Source organism: Lactuca serriola, chromosome 4 (genome assembly GCF_051521515.1).
Source record: "Lactuca serriola cultivar US96UC23 chromosome 4, Lser_US96UC23_V15, whole genome shotgun sequence".
Classification (NCBI taxonomy): Eukaryota; Viridiplantae; Streptophyta; class Magnoliopsida; order Asterales; family Asteraceae; genus Lactuca; species Lactuca serriola.
The window spans coordinates 155824638-155834362 of record NC_136411.1 but is presented as its reverse complement, the minus strand read 5'-3'; the positions used below and the strand labels follow the sequence as shown (position 1 = coordinate 155834362).

Genomic DNA, 9725 nt, shown 5'->3' with positions numbered 1-9725 from the left:
TGTGTTGATCACTAATGACACATAATCCCTTGCCAACATCCAATGAAAGATCTTCACTAACTAGTTCCAAGAACCATTTCCAGTTAACCTTGTTCTCAACCTCAACCTCAACAACAACCCATGCACTAAGGTAAATTTGATTATATGCATCTCTACCTATTGTAGTTAGTAGCTCACCCTGCATTGTCCCTTTAAAAAACAACCATCCAACCCTATAACCTTACGACATCCTCTCTCTCTCTCTCTCTCTCTCTCTCTCTCTCTCTCCCCCCCCATTTTGGTTGTTTTAAAACACACATATATTATATGAAAAGTTGTTGTCTGGTCAGGGTTAAGGTTAACGAAATCCTAACTGTGCTACCTGGATTAGTCCTCGTCAATTCATGTCCATAGTCCAACACTCTTGCATAATGGTTAATCAATTTTCCATCAATTAAGGACAATGCCCTACACCTTGATCTATAACACTTTGACCATGAGACCTTGCATTGAAATTTACTTTCAATTATTGCCTGCATTTCCTTGCATTTTAACTTTAGTTTCCTTACTAGTTCTTTTACAGATTGCTTTGTTAACCAAGTTGGATTCATAAGTGATGAACTACTAAAACTCCTAACACATGTATGCATATTATTCATCTTTTTCATCTAAAATGATTTTTCAGTACTTATCCATGAAGCGCGAACCATAAAATGGCAATTTTCTGGACCACTTACACATACAACCACTACTCTAACATTATCACACTTCTTGAAACGAATTTTATAACCCTTATGGATGGAATAATTTGTTAAGCATAATTTCAGTTGATGTCTGAATTCCTACTTTTCTCCAAGAACTGGTTTCATAACATTCCATTTGACCAGCGGATCATGGATGACATATTCGAATACATCTTTATCACTATCTTCCTCACTAGATTCTTCAGTGTTTTTCTCATCATCTACTTCACCAACACCGTAGGACTCCACTTAAGAATGCCCTCCTTCACCTCCCAATGCTTTATCATCACTTTCTTCACACAGAACATTAAGAAACTCATTTGTGCATCTTGAAACTGGCTTTCTTCTGAAAAAATCAAACGTCGATGGTGTCCGACTCAAATACTTCATCCATCTACAAAATCTTTGGATTAAATGAGGGTTTGGATGAATCGAAGGATTGTCGAGAACGAGACGAGACGAAATGGGTTTATTTTATAACCCTAAACTAATGAAGTCAACGTACACAACACAGTCACCATTAAAATGCCACATAGACATTTGTAACCGGTAAAACGAGGGTTACCGGATGAAAGAGATTAAAATGTTAAATTTATCCAATTTATTGACCTTTGAAAAAAAGGGACTCAATAACGTATAATTTATGTCTACAACCAACATCTACGTGAAAGGTAAGAGCTCATCTGCGATATCATTGGTCAGATTTGGATTGATAATTTCTTAATTTTTGGTTATTTTTTAAAAAATTGGTTATTTTTATGTATTTCTCTTATTTATGTGTCGACAACAAAAGAAACAAAAGATGAACTTAACAAAATCAGTTGGTTACTTAGTTTAGATATAAATTCGTTGTATTGTTTTCTCAACAAAGCAAACAAATAGTCAAATTTCTTAAGGGGCAATATCGTCTTTTGCTGCATAATATCCCATGCCTGGAAGGTCACATTCTTGTTGTCACAAGTGTATAACCCCCACCACAACCAAAGAAAGGCGTTTCTCCTTTTCGGAATTTCGGAAATCAAGACCCATAGGAGTGCCCGACTTGGAGTTTCCTACCGTTTATCAAATTGAGGTTCGGGGAATTTCATAATATTGGGTAGATTTTACATTAATTCATGTCAGGTAAGTTCAATCCATCCCTTCTTTTACTTGTTTTCAAGTTACAGTAGATCTTGTTCTCATGTTCCATCTATTATCTGTTTTTCGATCTATGTCTCCATTTTTGGCTTAGGGGTTTTGATCATCGTCGTTTTCTGGTGATCGCTTCGTTCTTAATCGCACTTTATGATTTTCTAATTTAATTTCTGTAAATTCCAACCTTCTTCACTTGCTATTAGGTGTTTCGCTTTCGATCCTAATTATTTAGGTAAAACCATGGAGAAGTTTTGAAACACCATCATGCACGGGTTTAGCTAGGGTTAAGGAGTGATGAAATTAATTGATATGTTTCTTTAGGGTTTGTGTGCTGGTTAATTGGGAAAACCCCCTTTTCGTCATCGCCTAAATTGTCTTTCAATGTTGGAAAATTACTCAAGCAATTAAGGGTGTAACAACCAGCCCTTTCGACCCTTGTAGTCTTTAGGGGAAATGATATCATTGTGTCAGAGACGAAACGTAATTTAACAAAGTGACATTTTTAGTTCAAAACCATAACCATTTTTGACCATGGCTACCACATCCTTGTTATCCCCATGTTATTTTGTGATTTCTTCAATTACTAGGATAAGATCACTGCTAAAATAGTTATTTGGAATTGATGAAGCTAAAGTGTGACAAGAATCAATGAATCATCAGATGACATATGGTAGAACTGTTTATACTACTTGGAGACCTCATCAAAACGCCTCTAAATATACAGAAGTAAAACTGGAGTTCTGGAAAGCTGAAGGCCCATAACATCACTTAATTTTTTTCTTTATTTTGTTTTGACCGATTTGTAGTTTCTTTAAAGTAATACTGAGTTGCTTCTTTATCAATATCCTTTCTTAGGTATGTTTTCACATTGGAATTGTTTAAAAATATGTATAATGCTTACAGGAAATTATATTTTCTTGAGGTGAATCCCAAAGTAAAGGACAATCGACCTCTAGTTTTTATCCATCATTTAAATCCTTGAGATGGCTGAAAGAGCATGTGTAAAGCGTCTTCAGAAGGAGTATAGAGCACTTTGTAAAGTATACCTTTTTTCCTTCCATTTTGTATTTTGTATCCATTATACTTATAAAATCTTAAGTTATGTTTTTAAAACATGTTTCATCTTCTTTCTCTATTCAATTACAGGAACCTGTTTCACATATTGTTGCTCGCCCTTCCCCAAATGACATTCTTGAGTGGCGTAAGTTTCATCATCATCATCATCTGATCATCATTATCATTATCATTATAATCATCATTTTTTTCAGCACATTATTTATAGCAATTGTGTGATACAAATTCTTTTATTTCTATTTCAGATTATGTATTGGAGGGAAGCCAGGGAACCCCTTTTGCAGGTGGATATTACTATGGAAAAATCAAGTTCCCTTCAGATTACCCATTTAAACCTCCAGGAATCAGGTATTTACAAAACATGACCTCAGACTTCCATTATTAATCTTGGAATGTATTCTGATTTATTAACTTCATATTTTTATTTACATTCTTGTAGCATGACCACTCCCAATGGTCGATTCATGACACAAAAGAAAATCTGCCTATCAATGAGTGATTGTAAGTCCTTAAATTTTTTTTTTTTTTTAAAATATAAATAATTACATTAACTAATATTCTCTTAATCCATTTCCAGTCCATCCAGAAAGTTGGAACCCTATGTGGTCTGTTTCAAGGTAGCATTATACTTAAAATAAATCATTTTTTTTTAAAATTTATTATAAAAAATCTCATGCTTTTTTTTTCTATAAATATTATTATTATCGTCATCTTTATGACATTTTCTTTGTTCATTTCTCATTCAGTATCCTTACAGGACTCCTGTCCTTCATGGTGAGTTTAGTGTACATTTTCAATTTCATTTTTTTCCCATTATTTATTTTATTTTTTTATATTTGCCAATAAATTTTCATTTATTTATGCAGATGGACAACAGTCCTACCACTGGTAGTGTGAATACAACTGTTGCAGAGAAGCAACGTCTTGCAAAAGCATCTATGGCCTTCAATTGCAAAAAGTCAGTTTCCTTTCCTTTTTAATAAATGACCATACTACCCTCACATTCCAAAACACAAAATTTCACAATATTTATCATTTTATTTGTTGACAGCCCAACGTTTAGGAAACTGTTTCCTGAATATGTGGAGAAATATGAAGAACAGTGGGTATCAGAACAAGCTGTTGTGGAAGAGGTGGAGGGATCACCTGTGGTTGCAAGGAAGGAGGAGAATTTACAACCATTGGTGGAGAAAAAGGAGGTGAAGAGAATGGAATTGGCAAAGGAGGAAGTTAAACAAGCCCGGAAACAGTCATTCCCGACTTGGATGCTGCTGTTGCTAGTTTCATTTGTTGGTCTTGTAATGGCTTTGCCTCTGCTTCAACTTTGATGTTTTTTTTTTTTTTTTTTTACAAAAAAAAAAAAAAAAAGAAAAAAGAATTTAGTAGTTTCTTCAGGATGTCTAGTCCTGGTGATGTTACAAACTTAAGTGGGTTTGTGTTTTTAATGGAGTTAAAAATGCTACCGATTTTAGTATTATAATAGTTGAATCCGGTTGCATAATGTTGGAAGAATTGGATATGTTTAATCCTTTTCTTTTTGGGATTTTGGTTGTGTATATGTATATGCATATTTCGTGCAGTGTTTGGAATTTTAACATAGTGCTCAAAACGACTGAATAATTAATGTATTAATAGGTTTTTCTTTATTGAATTGGATACAATATATACTACGTTAATAACACAAGTAGTAACATAAGTATACATCTTCACTTGAACAAACTTAGTTTCTTCCTCGATAGCTTCTTCAACGTCTTTACTTGAACACTAGCAATAACATTCTTGAGTTTTATTAACACCAAATACTTCAACAAGAAGATGATGTTAAAAGCAAACGACATAAGACAACAAAGTAACACTTGAAAACCAACATCGACTTGAAAAATCAACAACTTCTTCCACTACCTTTCTCCCACCTCTAACCTCTTATGTTACCTAATGAAGTACCAAACATTTTGTCTTCATATAACATGTTCAAAAAGGACCATTTCAATTTTTGTTTATGGAAACTTGTAACTCACTTAAAGTTCATAATTTTGAAAAAAAAAACGAACTATTAATTGTTCATCTTCATTAGTCAATTAGCATTATATGAAGGGTCCCATGTTGTTCACTATAATCATTGTTAATCTTTTTCCTTGAATAAAATGTCATTCTTTATTCCTCTACATAAGTTCACACTAAAAACAACATTGTAAATTTTCTGCAAAACATAGTACTTTTTTAGCCAAAAAGTACAAGGGAAGCCTCATGTCTTTTTTATTTTTTACGAGAACCCTCGACCTCCAAAAACCCATAACCTTTAAAAGTTAAAAAATCGGTATTAATTTGTTCTGGTAATTCCTTTTTTCACAAGTTAGATTGCACGTCATTTTGTTTCTTCAAATGTTAGCCAGATAACTTGATTTGGAAATTTAACAAATTTGAAATCGTTTCGTGAAAAAGAATGCTTTTATTTTATTTTATTTTATAAAAGTAGCAAATAATTATATAATTTGGAATGTAAGTTGAAAGTGTGGGCCATTTCCCCCTAAAAAAGGTCCTGTATACCGGAACCTACGGCGCATAATAAGCTATGTATGCCACTATAAGTCTATAACCTTCTTCCTCATTTAGATTTACATACTAATTTACGCAATCGACTTAATCCATACAGTCCTCTTTCGTCTTCTTCCCATTCCTCCATAGTACTGGTGATATCCAAGAAAAGGTATACATTATACATAACAACTAACAAGCAACTACCTTTTTTTGTTCATTAATTACTCATTTGTTATCATGAACTCCTGTACTAGGGAAGCTATTTCGTCTAGCTCATTGATTAAATATCATTAAATTCCGTAGACAGAGGGTCACTTCTCACTTCTTATCTATACCCAATTGCCCATTAAACATTCATTGAATTGTCAAGATCATTTTCTAGAATCAGTGGTCCAATTGTTCTTCATTATCTTATCTTTCAGGTTAATAATGAACGAGTTTGACCCAGAATTGGATTTTGCACAGGTATTCACATGATATGCAATATGATATCTTTTAATATCAATATTCATAAGATGTAAAGCTTTAAAATGTGGTGTTTGTTTTGACTTTTGATCAGTTCTTGGAGGAAGCAAAAACACATGCATCAGAAGAAGAAGAAGGTCGAAAGGATTCAAAGGAAAAAACAAAGGCTAAAAGATCATGGAAAGCTTCTATTTTTTCATGGATGAAAGCCAACAAGAAAGAGGAACAACAACAACAACAACTAACGATAAAAACCGAATACAGAAAACCCACAAGAAGACAAGGGTATGTTTCAGGCCCAATAAATGGGGTCAAAGGCTGCAAAACTCAACGACTTAAACGACAAAGTTCAGGACCTTTATCGGGTCTATTTCATCAAAGAACGAAAATGGAAGAGTTTCAGATGCCATATACATCACTAGGGAAGCTTAATAAGAGTCCTGAGAATCTTTCAAATTATGGTCCTGTATATTTGGTGACATAGTGAAAATATATCAAAGTCAGATTCGATAAAATTTGTAATCTTTTATGTATCTTTATTTTTGATGTAGTTGAGATAGTGAAAGGTTAGTTTTTGGAGATTGTAGCGAGTCAACTCCCTGGATTCCACACGTAACAATGTAACCGTTGCTTGCAAGCAATTCAAATTTACTCATTCTTATAGCTAAAAGAGGGTAATTTTCGATTAAGATTCAAGAATACAACTATGATTTCTAAGCTAAAATATATTCAATACCTCAAGAGAACATCTTTAATCAATGTGTTCATATACAGACTTGTTTAAGAAGAAGAAGAAGAAAACATAGCAGGAGAGGTTAACCGAGTCAGTATCCTCTTCACCAGCTAATTGGGCAAAAATATTCAAAAAAAAAAAAAAAAGAAATTTTGATCATAGATCGCTTCTGGTTCTTTGTTCGACATTTGTAGTAGCGGGACCAAAGGGGTTAATAAACCTTCTACTGCCGCTCAAAATTCTTTTTAATGATCTCATTCGATAAGAAACTGGTGATTTTTGATCTTCATCATCGTCAATCTGTTGTGGTATGTCGATCACTAAAACTGGTCTTAATTGGTTGTTAATGGCGTTTGATGGTGAAGAAGAAGATGGTTCGGAAGTTGAAATAGGTGTTTGATGATGATTATTGGCTTCTTCGAATTGAGAAGTCAACGTGCTAACTTCAGTTTCATCTCCCCAAAACAAGATATTTGTTGGGAAAGTTTGTGAATCCCCATTTTCTGTTGATTCTTCTTGTGTTTGACGAATTTCAAGTAAATGCTCGACTGAAATTTCAATCTGATCGGAAACAGGGTTTCTGCAAATCGGACAAGTCGAATGTGAATGAAACCACATATCAATGCATTCAACATGAAATCCATGGCAACATTTTGGTAGAATTCGAGTTTTTTCTCCTTCATCGAGCTCTGATAAACAAACAGCGCATTCTAATCCATCTTTGAAGTCTTTCGGGTCGAACGGAATAACCGGTATCGTTTTCAAGAATGAGGGGTTCAGTCCACGACGGAGAACGGTGACACCAGACTGCTGTTCCTGGTGACCCGCGGTAAAATCTCCCCGACGACGGCGACGGAGGGTGTTGGAGCCGTTCTGGTTTTCCTCACGGCGGTGCCAGAACCACTTGGTGTAGAGGTGAATAAAGAAAACGAAGATCAAAACCACAGACAAGACTACGATTGACACTATCAAGATTTTTCCGGCGAGCTCTACCACATTCGAATCATGGTAACTGCTCATCTTAGATCGAGATTTGTGTATTATCAGTAAAGCTCAAAACTTTTCCGGCGGGTTTCTGATTTACAATGAAACGTGACAGGAGATTTAGCTAAAATCGTGGAAATCTACGACTTTCTTTGGGTTTTTTCTCAAGAAAAAGAGAAAACCCAGATGGGAATTTATGGGTTTTTCGAGATGAAATTGGATTAGGGAAGAAGATAAGATGGGACCTCAAAGAGTTGCAACTGTGGCTGTTTGAAAAGTCTGGCAGAATTTAAGGAAGAACAAGGAGAAGATGATGACGATAATTGAGTCTTGAAATAAAGAAAATGACATTAGAAAAAAAAAAATCTATATTTTAGAAGTCGACTCAAACAGTGTGGAGCCGTTGTATGTAGGTGACCAAAGACGAAGGAGGATTCAAATCCTATCCCTTCATATTATGTTCATATTGTGTTCTTGTTTCGATCTTTACCCTTTGACTAGTGTTATCCTTATGACACGTGTCTAGCCTTCTTCAAATTTTAATCTTTTATTTTTAAATTAAATTGTTGCACAAAATTCTTTTCTTTGTTTTCACTCTGTTTTCTAATTTGATGAAAACTGTTTTTTTAATGGTCGATTGTTACCATAGCTTTAAATGTTAAATAAAGTCTATTAAGCTACTAATAGGTCACATGATCATTACTCTCCTAGCACGAGCAAGAAAAGAAAAGAAAAAGAGATTAAAGCATTAATAAGACTCGTTTAATTTGAAAAACACAAGTTTCGTTTGAATCGTGTTTAATGGTGTATAATTGTATAAAAAGGCATCATCTACAATAACTTTTATAGGATATGTATTCATGATATGTAAATGATTATAATACTATGATTATTTTTCATATTTTTGCTAGCACAACTTAAAAGATAATAATATTATAAGCTTTTAAGAGAATCATGATAAACATTTGTTAAATTACTTTCAAACTCCAACTTATGTTTGAATTAATTTGAATTCTCGATAAGTAAAATGCACAAATATTTATTTACTTTTAGAATTCTTGTATTTATTAATTGAAAATTATGTTAAAAAAAGTTTCTTGGGGCACCGAAAAGCACACACAGGGTAGGCTGATTAGCGGCAAAATGATGCTCCCAAATCACATTTGCAGAAACCGTGCTTCTTTTTCATGATACCTACACCTTCTAATTAGAAACACCCCTTAGACATACTATACATACATTTATCAAAAGTAAACCTATAGATAACTAGTTATAATCATCTTTTTCAGAAAACAATGCAATTTTAGCCAATAAAAAAACCTTAAAAATCAAATAGGATGTCCAAATGGAAAAATAAAGTGTCTTTTTAGCCAACCCCTCCCAAATAATACCTTAAGCATCTCATTATTTTGCTTTTTTCTAGCCAACCCTTTTTTACATTCTTTTAACCAAATTATATATAAATTATATATAGAGTAAATTACAGAAATGGTCCCTATCATTTAGTCCAATTTGTATTTTTGGTCCCTTGTAAAATAAAATCAAGAAAAAATTTCACAAATGGTCATTTTGCTTTTCCGTTTGTCCTTGAAATGGTCCCTATGAATTTTTTTCTTTTGAGATAGTCCACACGAAACAAACTTTGAACATAAATGGTCCGTATAACTAACACCGTTAACCAATTATGTTAAGTTATTATGAATGACAAAAATACCTTTTGTTTATATATATATATATATATATATATATATATATATATATATATATATATATATATATATATATATATATATATATCCAACAGCCACACGCTACCACCTTTCCACCATTAGTGTACTCTTTTTTCTCTTTCTCTTTAGAACTTCATAACCATCATCGAAAAAAAAGATAATATTTAAGCCTGTTTTTTAGTGTTTTGCAGATGAAGGAGATGTAATGGAAGAACCACCCATCATGACTTGCTTGTAACCAGAGTGTGAAGAGCAAGCGGTTTCTGATGACTGTCTGTGACAACCTGAAAATTTTTGCCTTGTAAAGTCAAGCCAATCAACCTTAAATTAGACTCACTCCTGCTA

General features: G+C 33.4%; 3 protein-coding genes across 3 annotated transcripts; 2 read left to right on the top strand and 1 right to left on the bottom strand.

Annotated features, from left to right (window-relative positions):
• The first annotated feature begins 1682 nt into the window (after nucleotides 1-1682).
• LOC145102813 (ubiquitin-conjugating enzyme E2 34-like) lies at nucleotides 1683-4473 on the top strand. Its single transcript, XM_079040286.1, has 9 exons — nucleotides 1683-1844; nucleotides 2760-2896; nucleotides 3003-3057; nucleotides 3176-3278; nucleotides 3370-3431; nucleotides 3508-3547; nucleotides 3677-3704; nucleotides 3797-3888; nucleotides 3982-4473. The coding sequence occupies exons 2-9, from the start codon at nucleotides 2840-2842 to the stop codon at nucleotides 4256-4258; spliced, it is 714 nt and encodes a 237-aa protein (XP_078896412.1). The 5' UTR covers nucleotides 1683-1844; nucleotides 2760-2839; the 3' UTR covers nucleotides 4259-4473.
• Nucleotides 4474-5521: 1048 nt separating this feature from the next.
• Nucleotides 5522-6603, top strand: LOC145102812 (uncharacterized). Its single transcript, XM_079040285.1, has 3 exons — nucleotides 5522-5637; nucleotides 5891-5933; nucleotides 6028-6603. Exons 2-3 carry the CDS (start codon nucleotides 5898-5900, stop codon nucleotides 6415-6417), a joined length of 426 nt encoding a protein of 141 aa, XP_078896411.1. The 5' UTR covers nucleotides 5522-5637; nucleotides 5891-5897; the 3' UTR covers nucleotides 6418-6603.
• A 37-nt stretch (nucleotides 6604-6640) lies between these two features.
• LOC145102811 (RING-H2 finger protein ATL60-like) lies at nucleotides 6641-8075 on the bottom strand. Its single transcript, XM_079040284.1, has one exon. The coding sequence runs from the start codon at nucleotides 7684-7686 to the stop codon at nucleotides 6823-6825; it is 864 nt and encodes a 287-aa protein (XP_078896410.1). The 5' UTR covers nucleotides 7687-8075; the 3' UTR covers nucleotides 6641-6822.
• Nucleotides 8076-9725: the final 1650 nt, after the last annotated feature.